General features: G+C 41.8%; 2 protein-coding genes across 3 annotated transcripts in view; both read right to left on the bottom strand.

Annotated features, from left to right (window-relative positions):
* LOC126585850 (uncharacterized) overlaps positions 1–14,881 on the bottom strand; it is an 88,904-nt gene that overhangs the window by 24,225 nt on the left and 49,798 nt on the right. The window lies entirely within an intron of this gene.
* Positions 1,040–14,763, bottom strand: LOC126584440 (probable leucine-rich repeat receptor-like protein kinase At1g35710). Its single transcript, XM_050248822.1, has 4 exons — positions 14,356–14,763; positions 14,173–14,270; positions 1,704–4,829; positions 1,040–1,537 (listed from the first exon to the last, which is right to left on the bottom strand). Exons 3-4 carry the CDS (start codon positions 4,771–4,773, stop codon positions 1,161–1,163), a joined length of 3,447 nt encoding a protein of 1,148 aa, XP_050104779.1. The 5' UTR covers positions 4,774–4,829; positions 14,173–14,270; positions 14,356–14,763; the 3' UTR covers positions 1,040–1,160.

Genomic DNA, 14,881 nt, shown 5'->3' with positions numbered 1-14,881 from the left:
GCAGCACTGGCGTGACCCGTTGTTTCCCGCCAAATAGATCCGTTGGCTCCCGCATTTTTCTTAGAGTGGGCTGGATGGAGCACTCGTTTTTTACTTGGGCTCAAGGTCCAAATCTCACGTCCCAAATTAACAATTAAGTTAGCAGATATTAACAAATTTACCAATAAAAATTCAGAAAAAATCTTCATTTGCCCCTGTAATTTAGTTTTCCGTTCTATTTATTTTATTATCTCTGATAATACATACTAGTATATGCCTACACACAAAGTGTGTGAATTTTTTTACTTTGGTTGTTAAAATTGAAGGAGAAAAGAAGACAGTGAAAGAGAACGTGAGAGTGAGGAGAGAGGGAGAGAGGTTGTTTTTATTTTTTATTTTTTTTTAAATTAGAGATGATAAATTTACATGTAGTTGAGATTTAAAAAAAAACAGTAAAATTTTGTTTTGTAAAATTACGTTACTGTTATTAACTTTTTTGTTGTAAAAATGTATTTTCATCCTCTTTTGGTTGACAAAGAGGATTTCATTAATGTAGTTTTAAATAATAATACATATAAGAAAAAAATCAAATTATATCCCGTAATCTTCATGCTGTAGAAAAGGAGGAAAATCTCAATCAGTTAATTATATAAAACTAAAACATTTTCCATTAGAATTTCTATTACATAAGCATTGACTTTGATCATGTGCGTTGTATGATTGATGCATGTTTCTTTTATTCGTGGGGTAGAGAATTCGAACTTGCGACATTTTTAAACTTTTGGGAAAAAAAAATCAGCTTAATACAAAGTTTATATTTCTCTTAATCATAGAAAATATTCCAACTAGTTCAACCTAATTTTATTCCATTAGCTCAGCGAACCAAATGGTTCAGGGAGGCAAGCCAGGGCTTGAGCTGCCAGTTTCTGTGCAACGAAAAGCATTGTTGATCGAGACTCGAGACTCAGGGCGCTCTTTCGTATACAGACCAACGGAACACGCCATGGAGTCGAGTGTTAGCTTTTTCTTTTATGGTTGTGTATGGTTGAAAATTGTAGGGTTTAGGAACTACGTGCGGAAACCACACTTACAAGATGTCTTTCAGCAAACAAAGTATTGATACAGGATTATGAAGTCTCTCTTAAACATATAAAATTCTCAAACCATTTGAACTCTTTCTTCTACTTGTGTAACCCCATTAGTTTGTTGATGGTTATCGTACCAAACGGTTCAGAAAGGCAAGGCAGACTTTGAGCTGATAGCTTTTGAGACACAAAAAGCATTGTGGGTCTCGACCCAGGACTTGTACGTATACAAGCCATGGCTAAACTCATCACAAGCACCACCGCCCTTGCCAATTCATTCGTTGGAGGCTCCAGCCGTCGGTCCAACAAATCCTTCAAAAGCAATTCTGCATTGTCCTTCAACGATTTTGATGATTCTAGTAGCCGGGACTCTAGCATATCCCCTGGGTGCCTTCCCATCAAGACTTCTAGTGCTACCACTCCAAAGCTATATACATCACACTTATTAGTGACTTGCATAGTGAATGCAAGCTCTGCACATAAAGAAAAATCGAAGAAAATTAGCTGCTTGAACATATTGCAATGCTATTGATTCTTCCAGTGCAGGATGACATGTCGGGGACTGTAAATGAAAGTCGTCTCAACCTATCTTAGTCACCAAACGATATAACAATTGCAAAACTTAAATTGTTACATTACCTGGTGCCATGTACCCAATTGAGCCAGCAATTGTGGTCCAGTTGGATGAATCAGTATTCAACAATCTTGCTGTTCCAAAATCTGAGAGTCGGGGCTCGAAATCCTGCTCGACCAATACGTTGTTGACAGTTACATCACGGTGCACAATTGGTGGAGAGCAGTCATGGTGCATGTAAGAGAGTGCATGGGCAAGTCCTTGCACAATTTTGATCCTCATTGCCCAGCCAAGTTCATTAACCCATTCAACGCCATGCAATGCTTTTCCCAAGCTGCCTTTCTCCAGATATTCATAAAGCAAGAATATGCAGCCCCTCCTTGAACAAAATCCATATAGCCTAATGATGTTGCGGTGTCGGAGATTTGTCAAAGTTCGAATTTCATTCTGAAAACTTTGGAGATTAATTGCTGGAATGTCATTAGAGTCTGACATGTTAAGTCTCTTAACTGCAACAACTTGGCCTGATTCCAACTCTGCCTTGTAAACCTTTCCAAACCCTCCTTTTCCAATGCAGTACTTCTCATGAAAATCCTCTACGGCCTTCACAACTTCCCCAAATGTAAATTTCACTTCCTCTTGCAATATAGTTGACTCAAAACTCTCGTAGTTCTGAGTAATTTGTATTTCATTGGGATGGTACTTGGATCTCCTGCGATGCATAAGAAAGAAAGCAAATCCAGCTGCAACAACTACGAGACCAAACGACGATAGGAAGGTAACAATTACGATAGTGTTGTTCTTTTTGGAATGTTTTCTGGAGGACTGGCATGCACTAGTTAGTCGCTTCATATCTTTTATCAATCCAGAGTTTCCAACAAAAGCATTGGCTGTTGCCTTTAGGAGAATGACACAACTTGGGATTGGACCTGTCAAGTTGTTATAAGAAAAGTCATAGACATGTGCACTAGCATTTTTTAGAATTGTTGTGGGGATTTCCCCTGAGAGATGGTTGTGTGAGACATTGAGAACCTCTAATTTTGTGAGCTGTTTCAAGTTTGAAGGTATCGCTCCGGAAAGAGAATTGCTGCTAAGGTCCAAGATGTAATTCAAGAGTAGGTTACCAATCTGTGCCGGTATTTCCCCAGTCAAGTGGTTCTGGCTCAAGTTTAGAAGCTCAAGTTTTGTCATTTGTCCAAGCTCAGATGGGATTGGACCCGAAATTTTATTTCCACCCATAAGCATATGCGTGATGTTTATGCATTTTCCCCACTGTGGTGAGAGTGTACCAACAAACTGGTTGTCAGAAAGAGCAATGAATTCAAGATTGGGATGAACACCAAATGCATTTGTAATGTTCCCGGTAAATTGGTTCACACCAAACCGGACTCTAGACAATGCTGAACAATTCCTCAAGCACTCGGGCAAAGACCCTGTGAGATTGTTAATGTTCACTGTGAGAACTTGCAAAGCGAATCCGCTGCACAACTCTGGTGGCAACTCTCCAGAGAAGCTGTTGTTTGAAAAGCTAACATTTGTAAGACCAGGACTGTACTTCCCAAAATTGCTTGGAATGCCACCCGATAACTTATTTGTGAAAACAGAAAAGCTCTGCAGGCTTGTGAGGAGAGAGATGTTCTTCGGCAACTCTCCCTCCAGTTCGTTCGTGTTGACGTCGAAGGTAGCCAGTGACACCATGTTACCAATCTCCTCGGGGATTGTTCCGCTAAGATTGTTGGAGAAAAGTTGCAAGCTTTGAAGATTGGTGAGACTCCACATTGTCATAGGAATTGGCCCGGATAGCTGGTTTTCTGATAAATCCAAATCGATCAAATCTTTCAAGTTTCCAATCTCCGGGGGAACTGCGGCAAAGAAATTATTTTGGAAGAGATAAAGGGTGATGAGTTTTGTCAAGAGACCGATTTCTGCTGGAATATTCCCACTGAAGTTATTAGATTGAAGTTGGAAAGAGACAATTTCAGTCCAATTGGAGATTAGAGAAGGCCGGATTGGACCAGTGAATAGATTATCGCTTAAACCCAATTCAACAATGTTGTTCAGATTGGACAAAGAGAGAGGCAGTTCCCCGTCGAGGGAATTTGAAGCCAGGCCCAAATAGGTGAGGTTGGTACAAAAACCAAGCTCAAAAGGGATTGAAGATATTAAGGAATTCTTATGAAGATCAAGGAATTGAAGCTCCCTGAGTTGGCCTATTGATGATGGAATTTTCCCTTCAAAGGAATTTTGAAATAGGTTAATACGTTGAAGTCCAGACATTAAACCAATATCTTCAGGAATTTGGCCACTGAATAGGTTCACTCCTACATGAAGGTGCTTAAGCTTGGGAAGGTTTGATGGCAAGGGTCCGCGGAATACGTTAGAAGTGAGATTGAGATACTCAAGCTTGCCTAGATTTGTAAATAGAAGTTCTGGAATTTGGCCACTAAAATAATTTTCAGACAAGTCCAAGAACACCAAGTTTGAACATTTAGCTATGAACACTGGGAATTCTGAGACTATATAGTTTAGAAAAAGGTCGAGGTACGTCAATGAAGGCATGCTTGAAAATTTAGAGCTGTCAGGAATTCTCAAGTAGTTTCCTCCTAGGAGCAAATACTTCACCTTTTTGAGATTGCTTAGCTGATGAGGAATTGTACCGGTGAGATTGTTGTTGAAGAAACTCAGATACTCCAGGTCAGCTAACTTGCCAATCTCCGCAGGTATTTCTTGCGTGAACAAATTGTTGCCAAAGTCCAAGATTGTGAGCTTGGTGAGGTTGCGGATGGCAGATGGTATCGGCCCTGTGAAATTGTTGGCATTGAGGTTGAAGCGGGTGAGATTGACAAACTGCATGAAGTTGAACTGGCTTAGTGTCGATGTGATGTTGAAGTTGGACAGGTCTATTTCGACAACTGTTTTGGTGTTGTAGTAGCAAACAATGGCGGTCCAGTTGCAAAGGTTGTCGAGGTTTGTAAGAGACCATGAATTGAGAGCAGGGGGTGGTGAAGCAAAGCTATTCTTCCAGCTTATGAGAGCTTCTGCCTGTGTCTTTGGTGACGAGATGACGGCCTTCGACGGAAGCAAGAAAAGCAAGACGATATGAAGGAGAAGAAGAAAATTACCAACGCCTTTCATGGTGTTGACCAATTGATGTTTATGTTCTTGCTTGACTGAGCTCCGTCGCCGAAGAGCTGCTCAATTAATTAAAGAGAAATTAGGTTTACATCCTTCATTTTGCTGCTACATTGATTAAAACCCTATTTATTTTTAATTAGTTTATCTTACATTGCCGGTCCCAAGCCCGGGTAAAGGAGGAGGGGGAGGGCGTCAGGTAGTCGACAGCCGGCACTCCACAGTTACGTCGAATCCTTATGAAAATGAATTCAGAACGAAATCGCGCTAAAGCTAGGGCGTCACCCGTAAGTGGCGCGCTGTGTGGCCCGAGCACAGTGATAAGTGAGTAAGGGTAGCTGTATCTCCATAGGCACCCAGATGCAGTGTTAAATGAGCAAGGGGGCCATAGAAACTTCTTTTCGAACGACTCCACTCAAAGTTGTTTGGAGCATATGCACCTATCAACTTTACACGAGACACACAAAAGAAGTACTTTGATTCCATTGGACGGGGGAGGGTGAAGAAGCTAGGACAGAAGGGTAGAGTTCAGGAGAGTAGAATGCGTTTAGGAACGTGGAATATAGGAACCTTAACGGGAAAATCTATGGAAGTAGTGGAAGTTATGGTGAGGAGAATGATAAATATTACGTGCCTACAAGAAACTAAGTGGGTTGGTCTTAAGGCAAAGGATCTAGAAAACTCAGGGTTTAAACTTTGGTACTCGGGCACAAATAGAACGAGAAACGGTGTTGGCATCATCGTGGACAAGACCTTGACACAAGATGTTGTAGATGTCAAGAGGGTAGGAGATAGAATCATGGCAATCAAGATTGTAATAGGACAAGAACTTATCAATGTGATTAGTGCGTACGCACCTCAAGTAGGGTTGGATACGAGTTCGAAGGAGAAATTTTGGGAAGACCTTGGAGACTTGGTGCAAGGAATTGCTCAGACGGAGAAGTTATTTATAGGAGGAGATTTAAATGGACACGTGGGCAGGGAGACAGGCAACTATGGAGGTTTTCAAGGTGGCCATGGTTTTGGGGAGAGAAACGAGGATGGGGAAACTATCTTGGATTTTGCAATGGCATATGATCTCTTCTTAGCCAACACCTTCTTTAAGAAGAGAGAAGAACATGTGATCACCTAAAAGAGTGGGTCGTCAAAAACACAAATAGATTTTCTTCTAATGAGGAAAGGGGATCGTATAACTTGTAAGGATTGCAAAGTTATACCAGGAGAGAGCGTGGCTAATCAACATCGCTTGTTGGTGATGGATGTACATATCAAAAGAGTGAGAAAAAAGAACAAGACTTGGAAGTGCCCAAGGACTAGATGGTGGAATCTAAAAGAAGAAAAACAAGTCATTTTCAAAGAGAAAGTAATCACCCAGTGTGTGTGGGATAGAGAGGGGGAAGCTAGCCAAATGTGGGATTCCATGGCTAGTTATATCCGAAAAGTAGCAAAAAAGGTATTAGGAGAGTCCAAGGGTTTTGCCCCACACCAAAAGGAATCTTGGTGGTGGAATGAGGAGGTACAAACAAAGGTGAAGGCTAAGAAGGAATGTTGTAAAGCCTTATACAAGGATAGGACCGATGAAAATGGTGAAAGGTATAGAAAAGCGAAGCAAGAGGCGAAGAAAGCTGTGAGAGAAGCTAAGTTAGCGGCTTATGATGATATGTATAAGCGACTAGATACCAAAGAAGGAGAGTTGGATATCTATAAACTAGCTAGAGCAAGGGAAAAGAAGACAAGGGACCTAAACCAAGTGAGGTGCATCAAGGATGAGGATGGAAAGGTTCTTGCTACAGAGAACGCGGTTAAAGATAGATTGAGAGGTTATTTTCATATTCTTTTCAATGAAGGACATGAAATGAGTGCTTCTTTAGGGGAGTTGAGTAACTCAAAAGAGTGTAGAAACTACTTTTTTTATCGTCGAATCCGGAAGGAAGAAGTGGTTGTAGCTTTGAAGAAGATGAAGCATAGAAAAGCAGTAGGCCCAGACGATATACCAATCGAAGTGTGGAAAGTTTTGGGAGAAACAGGTATAACATGGCTCACTGACCTTTTCAATAGGATTTTGAAAACGAAGAAGATGCCAAATGAGTGGCGAACGAGCACTTTGGTGCCTATCTTCAAGAATAAGGGCGACGTACAAAATTGCATGAACTATAGGGGTATTAAGCTAATGAGTCATACAATGAAGCTCTGGGAGAGAGTCGTTGAGCATAGATTGAGGCAAGAGACACGGGTTTCGGACAACCAATTCGGGTTCATGCCAGGGCGCTCAACCATGGAGGCAATCTATCTCTTACGAAGATTGATGGAAAGATATAGAGATGGGAAAATGGATTTACACATGGTCTTTATAGATTTGGAAAAAGCGTATGATAGGGTCTCAAGAGACATTCTTTGGAGGATTTTAGAGAAGAAAGGAGTACGAGTAGCATATATCCAAGCTATAAAGGATATGTATGAAGGAGCAAAGACTGCCGTAAGAACTCATGAAGGACAAACCGAAAGCTTTCCCATAACTGTAGGATTACATCAAGGCTCATCCTTAAGTCCTTACCTTTTTGCGTTGGTAATGGATGAGTTAACAGGACATATTCAAGATGATATTCCTTGGTGTATGCTTTTCGCAGACGATATAGTGTTGATAGATGAAACTCAGGAAGGGGTAAATGCAAAGCTTAACCTTTGGAGAGAAGTGTTGGAATCTAAAGGTCTTCGCCTAAGCCGATCAAAGACAGAATATATGGAGTGCAAGTTCAGTGCAAATGGAGGCCAAAACGAGTTAGGGTGAGGATCGGAGATCAAGAAATACCAAAGAGCGATCGTTTTCGTTACCTAGGATCTATCTTGCAAAAGAACGGAGAATTAGATGGAGATCTCAACCATAGAATACAAGCTGGATGGATGAAGTGGAAGAGTGCATCCGGTGTGTTGTGTGACCGCCGTATGCCACTGAAGCTCAAGGGAAAATTTTATAGGACGGCAATAAGGCCGGCGATGCTGTATGGCACATAATGTTGGGCGGTGAAGCATCAACAAGTACATAAAATGGGTGTAGCGGAGATGAGGATGCTTCGTTGGATGTGTGGGCACACAAGAAAGGATAAGATTAGGAATGAGGATATCCGGGGTAAAGTAGGAGTAGCCGAAATTGAAGGAAAGATGAGAGAAAATCGGTTACGGTGGTTTGGACATGTGCAAAGAAGGCCTACTGATGCTCCGATTAGAAGATGCGACTATGGGACAGAGGTTCAGGGCCGAAGGGGTAGAGGAAGACCTAGGAAAACTTTAGAAGAGACTCTAAGAAAAGACTTAAAGTACTTGGATCTAACGGAGGACATGACACAGGACCGAGCACAATGGCGTTCAAAGATTCATATAGCCGATCCCACTTAATGACTTGGATTTTCCAAGTCTCTAACCGAGAAGTTTTCCTCACTCGGGAAATTAAGGGAATACTACCTCAACCTACATGCTCCACTCACAAAGCTTCAACATACAAGCTTCAACAAAAGAAAATTTAGAGAACTTAGCGAAGAAGGCTTTGGTGTATTTAACACAATACGTTGAAATGAAGGAAAGCTATTTATTGATATCCCCGATAAGTCACAAATATGTACATATACATGAGTCAAAATAAACAAACAAGAGAGAGCCTTCACAAAGGTTGCTTAGGAGAAGTCTCAGCAGTCGGTAGAGCCCCAGAAAGAGCAGGCACTGGAGGGGGATCATTTGGAGCCTCAGTACTGGACAGAACCCTAGAAGGAGGAGGCAGCAGAGGTTGATCATTTGGAGCTTCATTACGCTGTACAGCTCCAGAAGACGAAGGCAATAAATGCCTTTGGAACAAACCCACAAATCTCTGATGATCAAGTAAAACCTAACCATCAGATTCCTTCATCTGGTCAAGCTTCCTCTTCATGTTTGTAGCATAGTCATGTGCGAGCCGGTGCAACTGTTTATTCTCATGCTTGAGCCATCTAATCTCCTGCTTGAGACTCATCACTTCAGCCGCCAATGATTCAACTTGGCGGGTTCGAGCAAATAGGCGTTGCGCCATGTTAGACACAGAACCTGCACACTGAACACTGAGAGCCAGAGAATCCTTAACAGCCAACTCATCAGACCGTTTGGAAAGTAGTCTGTTATCTTTGGGAGTGAGAAGGTTCCTGGCCACTACCGCAGCGGTCATATCATTCTTCATCACGGAATCCCCAACGGTAAGAGGACCAGTAGGGGAGACGAAGGATGGACGCCATATGTTGTCTGGAGAAGGCGTGGATGCCTCTTCAACAAGGTTCAAGTCAAAACGACGGTCGGAGGGGCCAGACATTTTCAAAGGTGTTGAAGAGAGAAGAGGTCGGACAAATCAAGATCTTAGAAGTGCAAGAATGGAGCTTCTACTGGTGGAGATTCAAGTGTGCTTTGGAACTTAATGCCAGCCTCTATAAAAATCTGCACTCGACGGAGCTTCAGAAATCGAAGAGGCGTTTGCTTTATCAAAAGCTGGGCTGCTCAGAGACCACGAGACGTTTGCTTTCTCAAAAGTTGGGTTGCTCAAAGACCACGAAGGCCGATCTCAGAAATCGAAGAGGCGCTTGCTTTCTCAAAAGCTGGGCTGCTCAGAGACCACGAGGGCCGATCTCAGAAATCGAAGAGGCACCTACTTTTCCAGCCTTGTCAGCACCTGTCAGCTTTGCGGAAATTATGGGCATTATGTCGAAGATTTCTGGTGAAGTAGAAAGCACATGAATCTTACTGTTCAATCACCCACTTCCCACACGCAACATTAGCTCATGGGTACCACATATAACTTTGCCAAAGTTCTCTGACAAAGTTGAGACACGTGAAGCTTGCAGCTCCCACTACACCGCTTTGACCAAGAAGGGTAAAAGAATAGCAAAGAAACAACACTAACAAAGTTTAGACACATAAATTTTGAAGGTCTAGCTACCATATTATTACCCACAAGGGTAAAGGAGTAGTACCACTGCTGGATAATTGGAAAGTCCCTGTGTGTCAACCTCTGTGCTTCGTGGCAAGATAGACTAGCAAACATGCCCAACCTTTTCTCACATTCGAGAAAACACTCCCAACAAGATTGCTTGCTCCAAAATCGAAGAGACACCGCCCTCCGAATCTCGAGAGCCAGACTCCCAACATGATTACTTTCTCAAAAATCGAAGAGACACCGCTCTCCGAATCTCGAGAGCCAGACCCCTAGCAGGATTGCTTTCTCAAAAATTGAAAAGGCATTGTTCTCCGAATCTCGAGAGCCAGATCTCCGACAGGATTGCTTGTTTGAAAACCGAAGAGGCACCACTTTCCCAACTTCAAGAACCGGATCTCCTTGGATAAAGCTTGTCTGTAATCTTTACACGCAACATCAGCTTTCCAGATACCATAGACCATTTTTTCAAAGTGCTCTGACAGAGTTAAAACATGTGAAGCTGGCAGCTCCAACTACCGTGTTATGACCAAGCAGGGTAAAGGAATAGTATTACTACTTGTTGTTAGGGAGACTCCTATATATGTTGACCTCCATCCCCAACAGACAGGCAGACCTGCAAAAATGCTCAACCCTTCCTCATATCTGAGAGGGCACTCCCAAAGAAGCCTTTCGAAATATTCAGCTTTCTTTCCCCCCGATAATACCTCTGCAAACAAGCTATACTAGAGCAAGAATATCTCATATCATCAGGGTTAAAAGCAAGAGTATCCCATATCATGTTTTTTCCCTGTCTTTTCCTTTGGCCTTGCTCTTACCTGCAAGACAAGGAGAAAGAGAGCAATCAGTCAGCACTTGGAATCAAGCTTCCAGTCAGGAACTGACTGCCTGGAACCCCTTACTTGATTACTTACCTGGCATTGCTCTCGAGTACTCATCTTCAACATCTTATGCTTCCAGGGAAGATACCGCATCTGCCTGAGGAACATATAGGGCAAGTGAGAAGGATACAAGGAAGCATGTGGAGACAAGCGTAACAGCACACGTGCCGATACATCCACTACTCTGTCAAAAGCAAAAGTATCCCATATCAGCAGGGTCGAACGTACTATAGATTTGATGGACTTGTTTTGACCCTCAAATTCTTCAGTCGGCCTTATACTCTGGAGGAAACCAGAAAACCCTCCAGCCCAGTTCAAGAATAAGCCTGTGGAAAGTTACTTCTTCAAAAGCAAAAGTATCCCATATCATCTTTTCTTATTTTTCTTCTCTTTATCCTTCAGGCTGCCTGCAAGATAGGGAGAATGTGAACAATCAGCCGGAACTCGAAATCAAAGTTCTGATCTGGGACTGATTGCTTGGAGCTCTGATTGCTTACCTTGTCTGTCACATCTTTCAGCAGATCCCCTAGCTCGGCGACTTGGAAGACTCCTACTACATGGTTTGTATCGCGCTTGACCAAGCCTGAAACTACAAGTAAGCTTCAAGTGAAATTGATACATTACCTTGTGCATCTCCACCAGTTAAAGATACCACCCCTGGATGGAGGAAGAGTACTTCCAGAGAAGATGCCACATCTACCTACGAGACAGATAAGGCAAGTCAAGACGATACCACACTCCGGAACTTAGAAGTTTCGTGATTACGAGATCATTCTCCCACAATATTTCCTAATGTCATTTGTACTAAATCATTCACTAGTACTCACTAAAAGAGAGCTTGAACCTATGTACTTGTGTAAACCCTTCACAATTAATGAGAACTCCTATATTTCGTGGACGTAGCCAATATGGGTGAACCACGTACATCTGGTGTTTGCTTTCCTATCTCTATCCATTTATATACTTATCCACACTAATGACCGGAGCAATCTAACGACGATCACAAAAAGCGACCGTTTTCGCTACCTAGGATCTATCTTGCAAGAGAACAGAGAATTAGATGGAGATCTCAACCATAGAATACAAGCTGGATGGATGAAGTGTAAGAGTGCATCCGGCGTGTTGTGTGACCGTCGTAGGTCACTGAAGCTCAAGGGAAAATTTTATAGGACGACAATAAGGCCAGCGATGTTGTATGGCACAGAATGTTGGGCGGTGAAGCATCAACACGTACACAAAATGGGTGTAGTGGAGATAAGGATGCTTCGTGGGATGTGTGGGCACACGAGAAAGGATAAGATTGTGAATGAGGATATCCGAGGTAAAGTAGAAGTAGCCGAAGTTGAAGGAAAGATGAGAGAAAATCAGTTACGGTGGTTTGGACATGTGCAAAGAAGGCCTACTGACGCTCTGGTTCGAAGATGTGACTACGGAACAGAGGTTCGGGGCCGAAGGGGTAGAGGAAGACCTATGAAAACTTTGGAAGAGACCCTAAGAAAAGACTTAGTACTTGGATCTAACGGAGGACATGACACAAAACCGAGCGCAATGGTGTTCTAAGATTCATATAGCCGACCCCACTTAGTGGGAAAAGGCTTTGTTGTTGTTGTTGTCCTTAGGTATTAATAACATCATTAATTATTTGAATAATAAAATATTTTTATTTTTAAATATATTCCTTTAGTGTTAAAAATGTAACATCCCACATCGCCCAGGAGAGTGATCCTTAAATGTATATTCTCATCCCTACCTAGCACGAGGCATTTTGGGAGCTCACTGGCTTCGGGTTCCGTAAGAACTCCGAAGTTAAGCGAGAAGGAGGCCAGAGCACTCTCAAGATGGGTGACCCACTGGGAAGTTGCTCGTGAGTTCCCAAAAACAAAACCGTGAGGGAATGGTAAGCCCAAAGCGGACAATATCATGCTACGGTGGTGGAGCGGGCCCGGGAAGTGATCCACCCCGGGCCGGGATGTGACAAATGGTATCAGAACCAATCCCTGGCCGGAAGTGTGCCGACGAGGACGTCGGGCCCCTAAGGGGGGTGGATTGTAACATCCCACATCGTCCAGGGGAGTGATCCTTAAATGTATATTCTTATATCTACCTAGCACGAGGCTTTTTGGGAGCTCACTGACTTCGGGTTCCGTATGAACTCTGAAGTTAAGCGAGAAGGAGGCCAGAGCACTCTCAGGATGGGTGACCCACTGGGAAGTTACCCGTGAGTTCCCAAAAACAAAACCGTGAGGGAATGGTAAGCCCAAAGAGGACAATATCATGCTACGGTGGTGGAGCGGGCCCGGGAAGTGATCCACCCCGGGCGGGGATGTGACAAAAAATGTTACAATTAGTATATCTATATCTATGGCTAAATTTTTTATTGTATATTTTTATTTTTAGTTTGTACCTATTTTTAATTTGCAAACCTTTTTTAATTTGTACCAATTTTCTTTTCATTTTTAATTTGTACCCATATATTAGTTTCTTTTTGTGCCCATATTTTTTAAAGTTTTATTTGTATTTGTACCTATGTGTTTACCGTCACGTGACATTGTATATTTAGTCAATGATAGAAAAATTACATATGGTATATTTATGTTTTATGGCTAAACTTTGTATCATATAATTATATTTTTAGTTTGTACCCACTTTTAATTTGCAACATTTTTTTTTTAAATTTATAGTATTTTCTTTTTAGTTTTAATCTGTACCCATATATTAATTTCTTTTACCGTACATATTTTTTAAAAATTCATTTGTATTCATAATTTTTTAATCTTTTATTTGTACCCTAATTTATTTATAATGTACCCATTCTTCTTTATTAATGTACCACTTTGTTATATGTGAAATGTATCATTTTTTTTTGCAAAATGTACCAATTTTTTTAACGCTATGGATACATTCTTTTGCCATTTATTATTTCTTGTTGTTACATAGTTTTTATCCATTTTTTCAATCAAAATGTTTGAATTTTTTTATTGTAACCGTTTCTAATAGTATTATAATGAGGGACTTTAAATTTATAGGATTATAAATTTCATAAAATATCAAACAATTAATGTCAAAACTATAAAAATAAAAATAGTAATTGTAATATAATAAGGTGTACAAAGTCAAGGGACTTTGATTAAACTTTGAAAACCATTAAGGTTTTAGTCAAATAATGTTAAGAATTAGGGACCGCATCCAAAATATCCCATTATTTAAACTCTACTAAAACGATTGATTTGAGAAAACAGAGAGCGGATTTGGAATTAGGACGTCGAAATTAGTCTATGAGGGATCTCTGCTGAAACCCAAAAAAGTCAACCCAAAAGTTCACGTTGACGGTTAAACGTCAAAGTCAACGGTCAACAGTCAACGGGTCGGATCCGGGTCTGGGCTTTGGGTTTGCTTTCTGGGTTAAAGGTTTGGATTTGGTTTTCGGGTTACGAGTCGGGTCGACCTGGTTTCAGGTCGCGGGTCGGCCAGAAATCTGGGCAGGGGTTCTAGAGCTCCGTTCGAGCTCGTTTCTTCACCATTTTTGACCTTCTAAAAATGGAAATGAAGCTTAGGATGAGAGGAAGAGATTCATACCACTTTGGAGACGTGTCGTGTCCTGAGTTGGCTGGAAAATGGCCTAGAAGTATCGGGTTCTCGCCGGAAAACTGGGAAAGCTTACTCCTGAGTTGTTTCTGCGTCCAACAAGCGTATACTACTTAAAACATGCTTTAATCTAACCTTAAAACACACCCCAAAGGTTTCAAGGGACTTACCCACCTCGGAAAAGTCACAAACAACGTCGGAGTTCGTCGGGAAGTTTTCGTTCTCGTCCGAGCTAGAGCCTCTAGGCTCGGTTTACTACGTAATAGAGTTCGGGTTCGAGTTCGTGAGGTCGAGATGGTGGACGCTGTGGTGGTTTGAGCGTTGATTCGTCGGATCTGGTGATTATCTTTGTGTTGCAGAGAGAAGAGAGAACAGAAGTGTTTGAGAGAAAGAGAGAAGTGCTTTTGGTTTTGGTCTAGGGAACTGGGTAAGTAGGGGGGAACTTGAAGAAACAGCTGCTGAGTTGTGAGTTCCGTAGGGAGAGTTGCAGAGAATAGAGGGTCTCGAGGAAAAGGAGAGGAAGAGAGAAGTGAGTTTCTGAGAGAGAGAGAGTGGGAGCTGAGTGTTTTCAGAAATAATTGAGAGAGAGAGTTGAGTGCTGAATAATGTAAGGGAAAACAATAGGTAGTGCTTCAGAAAGCTAAAGGGAAAAGAGAGTGAGGAATGACTAAATACATATTATAGCTATAAGATTATATTA

Source organism: Malus sylvestris, chromosome 10 (assembly GCF_916048215.2).
Source record: "Malus sylvestris chromosome 10, drMalSylv7.2, whole genome shotgun sequence".
Lineage (NCBI taxonomy): Eukaryota > Viridiplantae > Streptophyta > Magnoliopsida > Rosales > Rosaceae > Malus > Malus sylvestris.
The sequence above is the reverse complement of the archived record's forward strand: the minus strand, read 5'-3'. Positions and strand labels throughout refer to the sequence as shown.